The 18,547-nt window shown below is 38.6% G+C and overlaps 1 protein-coding gene across 2 annotated transcripts; it reads right to left on the bottom strand.

Moving 5' to 3' along the window:
* Window positions 1-13: 13 nt before the first annotated feature.
* LOC110968898 (phosphatidylinositol 4-phosphate 5-kinase type-1 alpha-like) lies at window positions 14-17,364 on the bottom strand. 2 transcript variants are annotated; one of them, XM_051956234.1, is made up of 17 exons: window positions 17,239-17,364; window positions 16,761-16,869; window positions 14,226-14,267; window positions 13,261-13,295; window positions 12,982-13,068; window positions 11,747-11,877; window positions 11,509-11,626; window positions 11,114-11,266; window positions 10,125-10,424; window positions 9,788-9,996; window positions 8,827-8,910; window positions 7,212-7,260; window positions 7,050-7,134; window positions 6,802-6,966; window positions 5,129-5,345; window positions 4,086-4,173; window positions 14-3,999 (listed from the first exon to the last, which is right to left on the bottom strand). In XM_051956234.1, exons 2-17 carry the CDS (start codon window positions 16,807-16,809, stop codon window positions 3,994-3,996), a joined length of 1,818 nt encoding a protein of 605 aa, XP_051812194.1. In that variant the 5' UTR covers window positions 16,810-16,869; window positions 17,239-17,364; the 3' UTR covers window positions 14-3,993. The 2 variants fall into 2 exon arrangements, with proteins under 2 accessions (XP_051812194.1, XP_022074595.2); XM_022218903.2 differs by lacking the exon at window positions 14,226-14,267.
* Between the last annotated feature and the right edge of the window lie 1,183 nt (window positions 17,365-18,547).

The following is an 18,547-nucleotide window of genomic DNA, read 5'->3' as shown; positions in this document are numbered from 1 at the left end:
AAATAAACAAAAGCAGTGTCTTTTCCTCTTTAATAATTTCAGGTAAAAGTGTACAAAACCTTCCCCAAAAGAGCAAGACAGAAAATAATGTGTAAATTCATATTGTGATTCTTGCATATACATAGATGTGTAAACATTTACACCATTCAAAGGCAAGTAAAGACAAATTATAGGGGAAAAAACAGGATGATTTGAGTTGTTATAATAAACATAATAATCAAAACGACAGAAAACAAAGTCTTTACCTTTCAACAGTCATTTACCACAGGTACAGGTGTGCTTTCAATCCATCATCACCATTAAGAAACATTTTGGAAACCAGAGCTATACATACAGCAATAAATACAATAATAAATATGACTATGTACACGTTTGGTTCATCGGCTGCGTGTGTTTTGGTGTTTTCACAATAAGGCACAGTTTCATTTTCAGTGTTGGAACAGAGCATCATGGGACAGATAACAGCCAAAATGATCTGTACATATCAATTACTGGTCATATAAAGTGTCCAAATAATCCATTTTGGTTGGAGAATTGTCAAATAAGTACATATATTGCACAGTTTATTATTTATATGCAGTAAACAAAGAATTATGTTGCATAGTTGAGACATATTTTAAATTACAGGCTTTATAATGTTCTAATTTCTGCATTTTCAAATATCAAACAACTCTGTAACAATTTACTGTGACCCAACCACAACATCAGAAAGCAAACAAACTGCTTTGTCTTGTTCACTTTCACACACCAAGCAGCCATCACCATGTTTCCCAGTCAAAAATAAGTCGGGGCCTGTCTCAAAAATCTCTCCGTAGGTTATCAGCCTCACTACACCGAACACTGGCAGTTCAGGAAAACTCATCCTACAAAACTTTACACAACTGGCTCTGTTAGTTTACTGGCCTAGTTATGAGGCAATGTCTGTAATTACACATGCAACATGAGCAAATCAACAACAGAATGTAATAAGACACAGGCAGAAAATGCATATTCATGTGAGGAACTGAGGCAACAAAGGTCAGATTAGGATTATAATTGATATAACTGATGAGTTCTGTGAGTAATTGTATGAGTAATGCTTAGGGAATACACAAACAAAAAGCAAGAATGGTAACGCAAAAATAAGAAATGCTAAAAGCAGAACATCATCAGCTTTTATATTAGGTTGGAATCTTGTTCATAGTGAGTTTACACATAGCAGCAAACAGTGGAAAAGTGCGTCTAAAATACTTTAAGAAAATGTGGTACCATCCAAGTTTATTGCTCAGATTTTAAGCAGTGAAATCCTACAAACCTACATTTCTTATTTCCAACACATCCTACCCCAGTATTTAGTAAGTAGGACAACAGAGGACATGCAAGTCCTTCTAATCTATCCTGTGAGACACGTTGCAGTTTATAAAACATTTAGTGGAGATAAATGTAAAATATAACAAGGCCGACATACACGCAAATATACACATACTATCTACAAAACATCAATTAGAAAGGCACTTGGAGAGCAAAGTCCTGTGCCCTATTGTGCAGTTTTAAAGAAAACTGATCCAGAGTCACATCAAAATATAAAGGGTTCTTCCATTGTGAATGCTCCACTAAGACTCCTGAGCTTTTTTTTTTTTAATTTTTGCATAATCTAGCTAACATGTGTACACCTTGGTTGTTGCCTTAGCACAGACTGGCTGCTAGGGGGCGCTGTGTCTAAACCACTGAAGGGGCACATCAGCATGTTTGTATCTGCATGTCTGGATGACATTAATGGAGCCTGGTCTCTGCTGTCTTTCTTTTAAACATACAGTTACAGTTCTATTGAGCCTCACTGATATAGATGGGGTGGACAAAATAATACCAACACTTGTCTGTATAAAAAAATATAACTGCCTCCAAACTATCAGTTGAATTTATAACTCTTTAAACCAGGGGTGTCCAACATGCAGCTGCTGGTCCAAAACCGGCTCCTCCAGAGGGTCCAGTTTGGCCCTCAAAGTGTAAAAACTCCAGAGAAGACATTAGCTGGAGATTATTAATTAATAAAGCTATAAATTTAAAATAATTTCAAGACCATGACAAGTTGTTTTGATCAGAAAGTTAAATACTAGATTGTTCATTGTTCTTTTCTCGTTTTTGTAATATTTTGTCTTGATTTTCTGGACTGATTTTTGTTGTTAGTCTCATGTTTTTTTCCTTTTGTTTCTCATTTTTGTCTCGTCATCTTTGTCATTTTGTGTATTTTTCTGTCTCGCTTGTGTTGTCTATTTTTTTGCCACTTTGTGTGTCGTATTTGTGATATTTAGTTGTTTTTTTTCTTTTACGTTTATTTGTCGTTTGAACATAAAGTCTAATACCACATGGTTCAGTTCCAGACACCTGTGACTAAATGTTTTGTGTCTTTGTAGACACTCAGTGATCTGGAAGTTGTGATACACAAATGATAAACTGAGGCTTAATATTGTTGAAATTTCACTTTTTTTTTTCTTAACAAATTTTAGGTTGTTCATGATGTTTTGTAAAAAGATAATTCCTTAAAGGTGAACATTTTCAGAACGTACTTTTTTGCACTAAAACAAAGGAAAAAGCTATCATTATTTGTGGGTTATTATGCTGCGATTTTATTGGTCTGATCAAATTGGCCTGGACTAAAATGAATTTGACACCCCTGCTATAAACAGCTTCAATAGAAACTGAACATTTCAGCCATCAGAACGTTAGGCATTACTGCAGGAACCTTAAACTAGACCCGTGTACTCCTACATGTAAATAATACACCTATTGTTCTTCAGGGAAACAAAGCAGCGCACTTTACATGCAGCAGTAAACTTAGCAGCTTAGTAGTGCTGCTATTTTTAGCTAGAGTGGGGCGCTACATAAAACTGCAAACACTCTCTGCTGCTTCACCACTATAACACCATTTTAAACATCCTAAACTAGAATGAGAACAACGTGATTGTACCAGTTTGTAATAATGTTACGACATGCCTTTTGGTGCTTGATTAGTGAGGAGGTGGTTCCTGTATTTCTGGGGTATTTTTCCATATTTTCATTTGTGAGCTGCTGTTTCTAGGTTTGGCCAGTGGCTTTAGTTAATATACAACAATCCACTCCAGTGTTGCTTCCTGAGACAGGCCCCAGGTAACCATTTGCTGCCGACGTTTGTCAACAGCCATCTAAGCATCAGTATCAGTCATATTGGATCAAAAGCTGGTCTACATGCTAAACCTGAAACTGATATCAGACCACATGAAACATAGTATAAAAAAAACAACCTCCTTTGACCACTGCTTTAGTGGTGACACAGAATTCACAGTAGAACATTTGGTCAAATAAAAAGTGTTTTTCCAGCATTATCTGCATCAAAGTAAGCTTGAGAAAGGAGCTTACCACATAACGATACAGTAATTTCTTTAAAAAGAAAACATTTTATTTAAAACCCACTCAGTATAATACGGTTTTGTGTTAAAGCGTTGAAACATAAAGCAGAAACAGTAGACTCAAGGCATCTGGGTGGTGGGACAGAAACTTAGAAAGAGAAGTTTGCAAAAGGACAAAAGAGGAATTAATTCCAAAAAGGACAATAAATTTGAAATAACTAAGCCTAAATTAAGAATACCTGTTCTCAATTAAGACTTCTCGTTACACTGAACGCTGACTTAACTGAGCACAGTTCAGTGACAAAAACAACGTCTGATTATGAATATGGGCATACCTATGAGATGAATACTAGTGTTCACTGACCACAGGACTAATGTACCCGCAATTACTAGTGTCAGAACACAACCACCTGCTTCCACGCTTAGACCATGTTGAGATTTGGAAAATAAAGTGCAAAAAAACAAGAAAAAAAAAATCATCGAATAAAAATCCCAATGGTGTTGCTGCATAATTCTTTTAATTCTGGTACCTCAAATCACACCAAGGTGGTGGAAACATTTTAGCCGAGTTCAGATCATCCTCCAGGTTTGTTTTGGTGAGTTTGAGTTCAGGCTTTTCCCCCCACATCTACACCTGGAAAGCAAAACGAATGATTGAAACAGCGAACATGAACAGAAAGTGGCTCAGAATAACCAGAGCAACTCACAAAATCAACTTACTGCACATTTGCCTGCGGTAGGAATTATATCACTGAGTGAGATCGTATCTGCACCACCGACGCTTTCTTCAAGAGTCCCAAACTGAGCTCTGAAAACAACCAAACGGCCATTAGAGTAAGTTAAATGTCACAATATGAAACCCTGGGTTTCTGTGTACGAGAAGAAACACATCAACTGAAAATTTATCGCGTAAAAGAAGAAAATTAATCTGTTTTTTCACCACATTTATAAACTTTCATGACATGTTTTGTCACCAGGAGGCCAAAAAGCTGCGCTGCCTGAACAGATGCTGACTTTCCTGAGCTTCTGGTTTTGGCACATTTTTGTGTTTTGGTTCATGAGCTCAGGTCAGTTTCATTCCCAATCTGTGTATCAGCAGGTTTACAAAAGGAGTCTGTTTACGGGTGATTTAGCATCAGCAAAGTCAACAAAAGTCTCAGAAAGAAACTCTGGGTAACTTCTTCAAATTAAAAAAACAACTACTGCAGGAAGCGTAAACTAGACTGCCTTACTGTATTTTTTGTATGTAAATCATACACCTGCTGTTCTCCAGAAAAACAAAACAGTGCACTTGACATGCAAAAGTAAACTTCAATTAGCACAGACACTAAAACAAGAACTTAGATAGCGCTGTTATTTGCTGCTAGAGTGGGGCACTACATAAAACTGCAAACAGTTTTTACCACTTCACTAGTATAACACCATTTTCAAAATCTCCGGGTAACTTCTTCAAATTAAAAAAACAATTTAAATTTGAATGCTCTCATTAAGTCTGATTTAGATTTAGAAGTCTTTGTACTTATCTTGGTGATACTGAAGGTGAGTGGTGCAAATGAGCCTGAACATGTACTGATAAGCATGAGTTTAAATGGTTGGCATGCCAATAATCCCACCTGTATGAAGGTTTTAAAGTTCATGCTTTAAACAGGCGGTAAAGCTTTGTCGTCATTTGATGCAGTTCACGGTGTTGTTAAACTACATTGTTTTAACTTTACCCCACTCACATTAAAATGCTCGTCTCCATGCGTCCTTTCCTCTCTTACCTCTTGGGGGTGCTGTGCTCCTGGTCTTTGCTCAGTGAGTTGTTCAGAGCCACTTCCACTGATCTGGAGGAATCCTGAGAGGGAGGCTGAGGCTGACCTGAGGGAGCAAATCCAGGGTTTCCCGAGGAGGAGGATACGGCGGTTTCAGAAGCGTTGCCAGCAGCGTCACCGGGCAGCAAAGTCTTTGGGAGGAGGTCAGGACGTCCTGACTGTATGACTGGTGGGAGGAGAGTAAAAACTCTTAGTGCTGAGTTACAAAGAGCTTCACATGTTGGTACATGCAGGAAGAAAGAATCCTCACAGTTATCAGTAAGCAGAACTTGTCTCCTACACTACATCTGAAGCCTGTATTCTTACTTTTTTTTTCCTTTCTTTTTTTTCTACCATATAAACCCTCACGGACACAGAGATCCTTTAATCCTTCAGCAGGGGCCTTTTATCCACACCAAAAGCCAGAACCAAACCCACGGTGAGGCGGCATTTAGCCACTATGGCCCCCAGCTGTGGAACAGCCCGACAGACAGCCTCAAGACTGCAGAGACTGTTGGTATTTTTAAAAGAAGGTTAACCCTCACACTACCCTGCAGGTCAAAACTGACCCTTTATAAAGTTTGAAAATGTGGGAAAAAATATATTTTCACAGTGAAATTTCTGCTGTCCACATTTTTAACATTTTTGGGAAATCTTTGAACATTTTTTGGTGGAAAAAAGAAATGCTAAAAATGTTTCCTAAGAACAGCCACAAATGTTGTGGCTGTTCATAAAGAAAATATTGGAAGTTTTACTGATGTATATGTAATCATTTTAGACATTTTTAGGATTTTTTTAAAGATTTTCACTCCTTTTTTGAAAAATATTTACAAGAATTTTCTTGCAACATTTGGAGGATTTTTTTTTTTAAATTTAAGGGAAACCTTTAAGGAATTGGTGGAATTTTTTCCTGAAGCTTTTGCAAATTTTCAGAAATTTGAGAATTTTTTAGCTGAATTTTTGGATATTTCTTTTAGAAAAGGAAACAATATTTTTTGGTGCCTGTAAATGAGGACAACAGGAGGGTCACAGACAAACCCATTTAATCAGGCTTTTAACTGACCTTTTAAATTCTTCTTACGTTCTTATCGGGTTTTAGGCTTTATCTTATTTTATGTTGTTGAAGTTTATCTTGCTGTTTTTTAGATGATGTTAATTTTAGATCATTTAATCTACTTTATTTATTATCTTATGCATGTTACTGTTTTACCTGTTTACTTTTTTTTTTTTTACTTATCTTACATCAGGCCTTTTATCCAGCCTTATACTTTAAAGTTTTAAGTTATAAACTCCAGTGTTTGTGTGTGTCTGATCTGCTGCTGGGGGTGCTGCTCCCTTTGGCCCGGCTGGTTGGGGGGCTGCCCACCTAGGTGTGGGGGTCTCCCTATCTGTTGTGGTCGGGGGGGTCTGGGTCCCGGCGCCCTCATCAACCATGGCCTGTAACTCCTCCCAGTGTGGACGACTGGTGGCATTTTAAATGATCCTCAGTGCCGTGTTATGTCTCCCTACTGTCAGTGGTGAGTGTGTGTGCATCCGTGTGTAGTTGTGTATTTTCTTATAATGTTTTGAACTGTTGAACTTTGTGTTGCATTTCAGTTGTATAAGAAGTGCTATATAAATAAAGTTTGATTTCCTCTTCTTACCGTTGTCTCCTTCAGTGTCCTCTCTGGTGTCTGAGCTGATCTGGTGTTGGAGTAACGGCAGCGGGTTGCTGGTGCTGCTGATTTGGGTCGACAGAGGAGGTCCACCCGGTCTCCTCGTCGGACCATGAGTCACTGCACGGCGTTTCTTACCCGGGGAGGCTTTAGCTAGATACAAGGCAGAAAGTGTTAATTCGGAGGGCATACGGTGAAACTGACACGATGTTCAGATAGACAGAATCTACACTCACATGACACCTTTCTGAAGACTGTACTGCACATGAATTTCTGAAATCGTTCCGCATAGAAACTTGGTCTGTGTACTGATACGGTGTCCTGAGGAAAAAGAGCATGAAAAGTTAACATCTGTCTTTTAAAAACACTAAAGCTAACGGCTAGTGGCGGTGTCTTACCCCATCGTGAACCAGAGCTTTCCAGGAGTGTTCAAGCTTCTTTACTAATCTGAAAAACAACACATGCAGCCCGGTTTGATCACAGCAGTTACAGCCATGGCCATAAGTTTGGACACAGCATGACTTCCTATGTCTGTTTTGATGTCTATTACAGAACATAACTCATATTTTTTGACAGCACCAGTTTAATTAGTCAACAAATCAACAAGGGATATAATATTATCAATAAATTCCAACAATTGGAACAACTTTGTTCCCAAAACATAATATTAGAAGAAAATAACAAAAAAAATGCAGTACTTTCACAACTGAATTTGGTAAGAATAACAAAATGACACCAAACTATTTTGATGTTTTTTTTAAATATGAAACTTAATATAGTTCTCAGGAGTTGTGTACTGTATTGTAAGTGACAATTTTGTGGTATTTTCTAAGATTCACAAGCGTCATGGTACTTGTGTCCAAACTTATGGCCATGGCTGTAGATAATCAGACATGTAGATTCACAGCAAGGACACTGAACTAATCACTGTGGCTCTGATAGAATAAACGGAGCTGAGCTGTGGATCTGAAGCCGTTCTTGTGCAGATTCATTCATGCTGCCTGAATCCTGTTTTTCCAGTTTGTCTCACGTGTTTGATGGAACAGAAACATTCCTGTTTTAACTCTCTGGACCCCAAAGCCTGCCAGTGTGTTTGTGTTTTTAAAAATGTCAAAATTAAACCATTTACCAGAGCCAGAAAGTGTAAAAACAAAAGAAAGAACTGTCATATTTTCAACTTCCTGACCATCTCTCATGTGCTTTCATCAGGAAAAAAAAAAAAATCAAAATCTAAGCTTAAACTCGCGATAATTGATCAAAATCACTTCACTCTTCAGGTCTCATTATAAACAGTTCCAAAAATAAACTGCAGCAACAAGATTTGGCAGAAAAAAACAAACAACAATTCTGCGCTCCTTCGTGCAAATGTTAAACCATTAGTAACCACCAGTCATGGAACAAAAATTCAAAGGCTTTTTAGCTGAACTGCAGGCTGTGTTTACACGAAGCCGATAGCAGACAAGCATAGAAAATAAATAAAACTCTTTTTAAAAATGTAAATGTAATTTTTCCACTATTGGTAACGCCTGAGGGCACTTGGAAAAATATTGGACGGGCTGATTTCAAGCTTTTTTCCGTAATAAATGTTTTTTTTCTTCACAATTTAATGTTTTACGACTTTGCTTTACTGCACAGAAAGCATTTTTTAGTTCTCTCTACACCTAGCCATGATTCTGTTGCTTCCATAGAAGTGCAGGATGTTATATTGTAGTTGTAGTACAATGTAGAAACATGAATCTACAGAGACGACAGCAGCAAACAAACTGTCCAGAAACTGCTAGGGGTTCAGAGGGTTAATCAATCCAGCTGTCTACACAGGCTGTGTAATGGCTATAGGTTTGTAAAATACGATCCAGGATTTTACTACAGTGTGTGATGGGATTTAACGGCTGCCAAAACACAGAATAGACTCACTACTGTGTACTTAAAAACATCTTGTGTAGACACAGATGGATTGCTCTGACTGTGTGTCATTTACTGGACAAGGAGTTAAATAAAAACATGAACTCTTACCTATAGGACTGCAGAATGTCGATGATCCCAATGTAAACCAGCAGCCTCTCGCCTTTTGAGTTTCGTGCAGGGATTCCTCCCGTTCTGTAAAATAAAACACAGTTAGGTCTGCGTCATTGAGCTCAGTCATCGCTTTATTGTCGTGACAGAAACTAGAAGCAGGAAGCTGCCCCACATATGACCACTTTAAGTCCACGGACACATCGTCTCTAGGGATGTGCGCGACTAGTCGTTTAATTGTTTAACCGCCTACTCATTTATTAAACGTTTAGTATTTTACTAGTCGGTTAAATGTTGCATTAAGCATCATGCACCTTGTTCTTCGTGCCTCTGCCTCTTTGTAAACAGGCTGAGCAGCCAGGGAGAGAATTGTTCCTCCTCCCCTCCCACACACACGTAGCAGGGGGCGGGGCCACACAGTTTGGGGAAGAAAGTTTGGAAAGGTGAAGTGGGAAGATGGCGACGCTCCCGCGTAAGAAAATCAGCACCGTTTGGCAGTATTTTGACGCAGCAGATGACAACAAGGTCGTCTGTCGGCTGTGTAAGCAGAAACCCGCTTATAACCGCTCTACCGGAGCGATGAGAACCCACATCCACAGTAGACACCTCGATGTAGACCTGCAGGGCGAAGATGGCGAGGCCGGGCCCGGCGGGGCAAGGCAAACGAGCATCAGAGCTTTTGTTCCAGCCAGACGCTGTGATGCTCACCGCACAGCAAAGATTACACAACTGATTTGTGAAAAGACTGCCCGCGATATGCTGCCGCTGTCTTTTGTTGAAGGCAAAGGCTTCGAACAGTTAATGCAGTACATCGAGCCTGAATACACGGTGCCGACTCGCAAAACAATTACGTCTCGACTTGAGATCAGCCAGTCGAGACTTAGTCGACTAGTCGCAAATAAAATTTGAGACTAGTCAGTGGGGAAATTAGTCGAAATTCTCATCCCTAATCGTCACTCACTTGTCCTCTGTGTCCAGTGGTCCCATGTTTCCTGTCTCGGCCTGAATGGCCTCTATAGCTGTGCTGTACAGGGACTTCTGGCCCTGCGGCCTCCTTTGGTCCATGGCTCCGGCCACCGCCTCTTCGCTCGCCTGCTCTTGACAGGCCTGATCTACATTATGAATCCCAACCAGAAGGCTGTAGTCCATAATCTTGAAACTCTGCAAGAGCTGAACAGAAATCAAATATTTCAACTATTTAGTGAATTACAGAAAAAAATACCTGTACAATACATGTGTTTGTAATTTTATGTAGAACTAAACATGCTGCATGTAGACTGTTTTTCTATCCTTCTCACCAGACAGTCTCTGTGGATGGTCTTGCAAACAGCAGTGAACTTGTCCCCCTCCAGTAACAGACCGTCCGGCATGTCCTGCATGAAGTCCAGGTCCTTGTACGTGGGAACAGTCTTTTCTCTCTCTTTAGCCGAGGCCCTCCGCTTGTAGGTGGAACCCTTTAGATCGTACTTGAGGTGCATTCGCACGGCGCTCGGTAGCAAATTGTTCATGACTGCAATGCGGATGTTCTTCCCGCCTGCCTGGACGCAGTAGAGCCCGTAGAACTTTGGCAGTAAGGTCCGCTTGTTCTGGTTCAGGTTCTATGGAAGAACCCAGATAATGGATGGAAGGAAGGAGAGAAAACAGAATTAAAACTAATAGTGGAAATGACCAGACAGCAAAAGGAGCTGAACAAATGAAATATACAAGCAGTTATCCTAAAAGAAAAATAAACACGCAGTAACCAACATGTCTGAAGATGTAATTGTGTAACTCTTAACTCAGATAAGTTTGAAAGAGTCCAAATTAGGCCCAGTCAGGGAAATAATGTAGGACTAATGTTTGGCCAGAGAGTGTTATTTCCAAAATGGTCAGTAAAAGTGGTTAGATGCACTCACTGATGGAAATAATAATTAGTTTCAACAATAAAAATCTGCCATTTATTTTGCAGATTCAGCATTTTACCTACAATATGTCAGAAAACAGTTAAATTTGTACATTTTAATTTCATATTCAGACTGCTTGTTGTGTCTAATCGACAGTTTAGAGTCATTAAGTGAATTAGTTTGCTCCTCAGATCTGAAAGTAAAAATAAATCACATTTGAGAAGCAGGTAGGCATCTTTGCTGCAAAAATGACTAATTAATTAACAATCAGCCAACTAATCTGTTAATTGAAAAAAAAAATCCTCTGTAGATGCAGTTTTCAAAAGTTTTACTGTCCAAGCACCAGCAGTTTTCAAGACTTTGCATTTGAAAGATCCGTGGCCAAGAAGACAGTTAGATCTTACCATGAAGTATCCCGGCAGAAGTTTCTGTAGAAATTCTGCCTCTTTGTGCTGAACTGTCTTAATGATGTACTCGTCATCGCTGGAGACGTAGAAGAGAGACCCACTGGCTCCAGAGTTGGACAGCTCGATCAGCGACTCGTTGCACAGAGAATACTACAAACAGACCAGAGTTTACAGCGATTACACATGTGACAAAACCAAACAACACAGATCTACAGGGTCAAAAAAACAACTAGAAAATCAGCTTCACCACTCCATTATTCACACTTCCCTAGTTTCAGTCTTTCCGATTACTCAATCACTCCTCCTTTCCTCACAGTTTGCAGCGCTTTTCCTTTCTTCAGGGGTTTTGGCACTTTTTCTGAATAAAACGGATGCTGAGTAAACAACTTTACCATGTAGTCATCAGGGCGGATGCCAAACATCTCTCTGAAGTAGCGAAAGGCGATTGGGGCGTATGTTTTGAACCTGAAGTCTCCATAATGGTGAGCAGGTGTCAGGTTACTGCCCTCACTGCCGGCAAAACAAGACAGGAGCCACAAGATTACATTTCAGGTGATCACCAAAGAAGTAAATAAAACATCTTGATACAGGATATGAAGGATGCATTTACACATGTTCACAAAGACTCACCAGGGAAAGAAGATGCTTTCAACCACCTCAAAGTCCTGCAGCAGCACGTCTCTCTCTGGTTTCTGACTTAAACTACCAACCGTGTGCGTGATGCCTAACTGGATAGCATCTTTCAGAGCCGAGGATGTTGTCTGGAAAAGAGAGGAAATTTAGATGTAGCAAAAACAAATCTTTGAAGGCAACATGCTACAGAGGCTGGAGACATCTTGCAAAGTTCTAACATGATCGGAATTACACTGAGCATAAATATGAATGTGCAAGCTTTAAATCAGTAGCTGAATAACAAAATAGCACAGAATGAGCTCCATGTTTGATTTCAGACACTGGCACTACAGATTGAGTTAACCTTCTTCTTCTTTTCCTTTCGGCTTTTCCCTTCAGGGGTCACCACAGCGAATCAATTGCCTCCATCTAACCCTGTCTTCTGCATCCTCTTCTCTCACACCAACTACCTTCATATCCTCTTTAACCACACTACAGACTGAGTTAACCAATTGGTCATTATAGACTGGCATTCGTTTGATTGGTGATCTTGATAATGGTCAATCAGATGTTGCAAAACTCGCAAGGGAAGCCTCTACACGCAAAGAAAACGGCTGTACTGGCTTCACCAGTCCGACAGTTCGACCAGGTGTCACAAAAAGACAATACATTTGCAGTTTGCAGTGTTGATCCAAGTAATCCTTCATGCAGGAAAGCAACCAAAATGTTCCAACAGCATCAACCTCATCGGATATTCACATTTTAGTTGCAGAAAGAAACATTTTCAGAGCTTGCTAGCTCTGTATTTTTGTTTCTTTAGTTTAGTTTAGTTTATTTAAAAGGACAATGTGCAGTAACATTAAAAAGATGCCTGCACCAGATTTAGCACTTGATTCTTGTTGTGCAGTTTACTACCTGTGGTCTACTATTTACTGCAAATGCAGAGAAAACACTGAGGGTTTACTGACTTAAAACAATATTTTGGCTACCGGCATTTTTGTTATATCTGGATAAAGCCCCTGCGAGTTGTTCAGTTTATTGAAATAGAGTTTTGTTCTCTCCGTATAATTTACTGCTCGAACAGTGAGCTAACAACACATAAGACAGACATTAAGATCACTTTGGCCTCTTAAAAACTAACATTAGGCTCTATTTATAAACGGCATAGTTCAATAATTTGTTGAGAAGACGATGGGCAGATGAGTAGACAGTGAAACTCAATGTGCTTCAGTCTGGGTTGGCCGATCGCTCACCTTCTTGTACGTCGTCTCTCCAGTGGGATCGATTCCACGATGGCCGATAGTTCTTTTCATGGCCTGAGACATGTGTGGACTTGAACTCTGCAAAAATAGAACCACAAGAGGAAAAAGAGCTCGCTGTAACATGCAACATTCTCACATTTCAAACAGGAAGGAAAAGACGACATGTCAGCAAAATGCTGGCAAATTTCACAGTATCTGAGGCCAAAAGCACAACGTGTTTCCCCAATCCTAGATTACACATTTCCTCCCAACATATCCGTTAGTTCTCACCTCCGCAGCAGCATTTTTTCGAGGCCCGGTCGAATCTGAAATGAGAAAGGGGAAGAAAAGATACGAGTTAAAGGATGGCATCACATCACACCCATCCTCTCTTCCCTACACCGGCTCCCTGTTGTTTCTAGAATTGATTTTAAGATTTTACTGATCACTTTTAAAGCTCGCCAGGGTGTTGCCCTAAGCTACATTTGTGATCTGTTGACCCTGTATGAGCCTGCTGGCAGCCTTAGATCCTCAGGTGGATCCTTCTGCTTGTTCCAAAGTGGAGGCTTGAATCTAAAGGTGAGCGAGCGTTCTCCATCGGGACCTCGACTTTGGAACGACCTGCCTGAGGAGATAAGGCCTGCAGAGCCAGTAATTTCTTTTAAATCACTTCTTGTACGGACTTACTTTTATGTGAGGTTTACTTTTAGCGTCGTTTAGTTTTAGTGCTTTATTTTGTATTATGACTTGCATAGTTTAGATGTTCTCTCTTGCTTTATTTTACTTTTAGCTTCCTCTTTGGTGTGATGTCATCTCTCTAATTCTATAATTATCCATTTTTTTTACTTTTAATTTTAACCCTCAATGTTGTTCTTTAATCTGCCTAGTTCCTGTGTTTGCATGCATGTTTGCTAATCTAGCAAATCACTCATATAATTAATTGCCACTTTACTATTTATTTTAATTGACTGCTCTGTCTGATTGTCTCTGTGTTGCATGTTGTAACTATCAAAGGACTTTGTGAACTCTGTTCTTAAGGCTGCTATATAAATAAAGTTACTATTATTATATTATAAGTTAGACATGAACTACACGCAGAAGAAATAAAAAAAAAAAACAAGCAGACACACTTCTCACACCGGATGCATTAATATCACACAACACAGCTTCAAACAGCTACCACCACTCCCTGATACTGAAAGCAGAGAGTGCAGCCGAGCGCCGACACAAGCATGCAGACACACCTCGTTCATTACCTCGAAGAGAAGACAGTCTCCTCCAGATCTGACTCTGCAGGTCTTTGCGTGCAATGGGAGGAATTAGATAAGTAGGCTATGAAAGTAAGTTCAAACAGGACAAATGAAGGCCCTGTCTGGAGTAGAAAGCTATGCCCGCTGGATTCCAAAGTCAACAATAAATAGTTCACCACGGTAGAAAGTGAAAATGTCGCCCAACATCAAACATAACTTACCCTTAATATTCAAGCAAAAGTATTGTATGTATAATTAAATAAATAGCAGATACAGTCCAGGAAAGGGTTGTGTTAAAGGAAATAAGGACATATTTGACAGGAATAGCTTGCCATTTCTTAACAAATACCCTTATTTACTTTGTTGCAAAGAAGTACACGAGAAGATCAATCACACTGTCATATCCTTCTTTGTTTTTATCTCAAGCAACGCTGAGTTATTGGAGTTTAAACCTTTTATTGTGTGCCGTGCCCTGCTAAACGGCGCCAGTTGTCAGTTTATCAGAAATACCTCATTTATGTCAATGAAAGCAGATTAAATATTTGAAATGTCTCTTTGTAATACATGTAGAAGTCCATTTAAATGTGGTGCACGTGCAGTAAACGTGATTTCTGATTCTTGATTGATTCTTGAGATGAGATAAGATAAACTCTATTAATTCTTCACTCATAACAAGACATAAAAAGGAGCTGATAAAGTAAGCTGGTGAATTTATACACATGTGTAATTTAAAGTTGAGTTACTTCATGTAGGAGTTTACACATTTACATTCCTGTTTTGCCATTATTTGTTGTATACACGTCTGCATTACAAAAGCTGTATAGGTTAAGTAATGTGACCACGTCTGCTTCGGTTCCTGTGGAGTTTTTGGGTTGTGATTTAGTTTTGTGGCTTTAATTGTTTCAGCTTTGTATCGTTACATAACTGAAATATGAGAAACCGTCTTCTGACACATCCGAGATCCTGTTAGCATGTCGGATCGTTTACTCTGAGGGGGATGTTGTGAACATGAGTCACCCCAAAGTATCGGGCTAACCCTGGCAACAAAACAAACCCACACAATTCAAAAGAACCGCAAAGCGTACTCTCCGAAATTACGAATTGATGAAATTCTGTCGTCACTTCTCTAAATGTTTCAACAACAACTGAAAATGAAATTAGGATGTCCACATAAAGTTGTGTGAACTAAAAGAACGTTAGCGTAATTTCTTACAGCACACCTTTTCAAATGGTGACACAGAGATGCGTTGTCTTTTAATGTTTCTTGAATTGCCCCTAATGGTCAAATAAAGTTTTCTGAATCAAACTGAACTGAATTAACTAAAACAAATCCTAATCTTCACACTTTAAGAAGCACATTTTTTTTTGCCTCAGATAGACACAAATATGCCATAATCACTATGAGGTTTTTGTTGATTTTGACTCATATGATTTAACAATATATGTCAAAATAATCACAATATGTGTATTTGTTTTCTTACATGTTGTTCAGATCTTTATCCTCATGTACCTTACAAGCTGCTGAGCCATGTACTTGTGTCACCTGAGAGGTTACCAAGACAAACAAACTAAGAAAAACAAATCTGATGTACCCCTTTAACCCTCCTATTACCTTCAAATTTACTCACATCTTTGATCCTTGGGGTCAGTTTGACTCCAGCAATTTAAACCTCCAGAAAATCATTAGAAGTAAAATTGTTCAGGTACTTTATGTGTTTTTCTTTACTACCTAAATATCCATTTCAATAAATGAAACCCCTCATATACATCCAGAACACCAGAAATCACAATAAAATCTCACTGACTGACCTAAAATCTTTTTGGTATTTTAATGGCTTTACATATTTTTGTTTTCTATAACATATCATGACGAACAATTTGGCCCACTGATATTATCAGGCCCAATATTTGCATAAAAATCTAATATCGGTCAATATCGCTATCGTTTTATTTCCTGTCATGAAAATCATTAAAATAATGCCTGGAGTTACCGGCTCACAGTGAGAGAGAGAGAGAGAGAGAGAGAAAATGTGAACTGTTGCCTCAGATAATTTAAAAAAAAATAAAAGAAACATGACATTTTTCCCATAACTTTAGTTGAAGAAATTACCTAAAATTAGTTAAATAACCCACATATATCGGTTGGTATCGGAAATTGAGCGTTGAACAATATCGGCATATCGGTTAGCGACGATAAAGCCAATATCGGACATCCCTCTTTACCCTAAAGTTTTTTGAAGATTATAAAGTTGCTTTTATAATGACCTCAATATCATCCACAACAACCAAAACTAAACTGTATAAAATGTTGACTTTTCTTGTGTGTTTTATAGCTAAAAGCCTCAAAGAACACTGATCTGTACAGCACACTGACAACTCATCATCACATTAATTTTATATTTACCCAGTTGTCCCCATTAAATTAGGAAAAGTCATTATATATGGAGGGAAAAAAAACATGTAAATCATTTTGAATGGACCCCATTCAATAATAGGAGGGGTAAATTTAAGGTGGTATGTCTCTAATAACTGAGTACTTACTGGCAGTGTGGCCCTGCAGCCCTGGAGGCTCCTCTGCAGCTGTGGCCATTCAGACTAAACCCTTGGGTTTGATGAAGCTGTGAACTTCTCGCTGGAAGAAGGTGTGGATCTGTGTGGAGAAACAGCAGCTTGTCACCAGCAGACACTCCGGATGATTTCACGCCACAAATATTGACAGCAGCCACGTTGACTGGCTCTTATTTGAACACAAACTGGCATCTTTTAAGGGGAAATTCCCCGCCGGGAACTTAGCTAACACCGGCTCTGTGGCCGGATAATGTAACTTTAGGAGGACAGTAATGAATGGTAAGCCTGGAACATGTTGAAACAGGTTAGCGTGACAGCTAACGAGACGCCTGGGTTACAACACTGAGTCAGACAGGAGGGAGGCTAACTGCTAACTTTAACTTTTCTAACTCTAATCAAGCTAGCCGCTCCGGTATCACACGAAAAACAGCACAAAAAACAGTCAACTTACCCGAAAGTCCTGTGGAGGAGTTGTGGCAGCTTCCAGAGGAAAGAAAAAAATAAAACTTTTCTCTTCTAGAGGCACTACTTTCCCTAAAACTAATAAACAAGGAAGCAGTGCGGAAGCAGCAGTTTTGTACAGTTAGCCGAAGCTAACACGACACATCCGGGAATGAGAAATTACGGTTTTCAAAACAAAACCAACACCGTTAAAATCCAATAATGGCATTCTGAATCTGAACATTTATAAAGAAATGTATTCATTAGATACGATATAATATAACAAATTTAATTTTAAAAATAATTTTAAAACATTCAAGGATTCAAAGACAAGCTCAGTGGGAGGAAATTTCTAGGTCTTGTGTCTAAACCTAATTGCCCTAAACAACTTATTTACATTTGTTAAAACTTTCTCATCACCTGCATCCACTGATACATACTGTGTAAAACAAATATTGAATATAAAAAGAACAGTTGCATCAGAAAATATAAGATAAGGTAGAACTTTATTAGATTAGAACTTTAGTTTTCTCAAATGAAATTCTAGTGCCAGATATTAGTCAGAAAAAATGTCAAAACATGAGAAAAAATGCAGTGTCTAATTGAAATGCTGTAAGGAACCCGTATAAAACATAAATAAGTGAGCTCAAGACGGGAACACAAAAGTAAGAAGTAATAAAGATAATGATTCTGAAGTAGTTAAGTAATATTACACAAGATGGGAAAATATAGCACATGATTCTGAAATATTATAATATTATGAAAATGATATTGCATAAGTTATTGAGCCGGTAATACTGCAAACGATATTGATATGACTATGAATATACTGACTCCAGCTCCACTTCCAGGACTGAAAATGTTGCCTATTGGTGGTAAAACTGGCTTGAAATATGAAAAATGATGTGTATTATACAGCAGAATGCCTCCCCTCAGCGTTCAATTATTATATATGCAATAGCGTGACATTAGCAGCATTTTAACTGGGATGTTAGCTGAGCAGAGCTTATCATGCTTTCTTTTTTTAATTTGGGTAGTATAAGCTATAATAAAGTATCAGAGTTTGTAAAATGAACAGTAGTTATAATGTATTTTAAATGTTCGAAAGTATATATACTAAATGAAAAATTAAAATGTATGTGTGTAAATAAAACCTCTTGTTACTCTGCACAATTAAACCAAATTCAAGTCTTTTCAGAAAGTAACATTTTTATTTTTACCAATTAAACACAAGGTGTCTCTGGGAAGATAAATATTTAGCTCTGAACAAATATGGACTGCGTTTTTACTGTGAGTAACTCAAAAAAATCTGCTTTTAT

Source organism: Acanthochromis polyacanthus, chromosome 11 (assembly GCF_021347895.1).
Source record: "Acanthochromis polyacanthus isolate Apoly-LR-REF ecotype Palm Island chromosome 11, KAUST_Apoly_ChrSc, whole genome shotgun sequence".
NCBI lineage: Eukaryota > Metazoa > Chordata > Actinopteri > Pomacentridae > Acanthochromis > Acanthochromis polyacanthus.
Note: the sequence above shows the minus strand (reverse complement) of the source record. Positions and strands in the feature narration are given on the sequence as shown.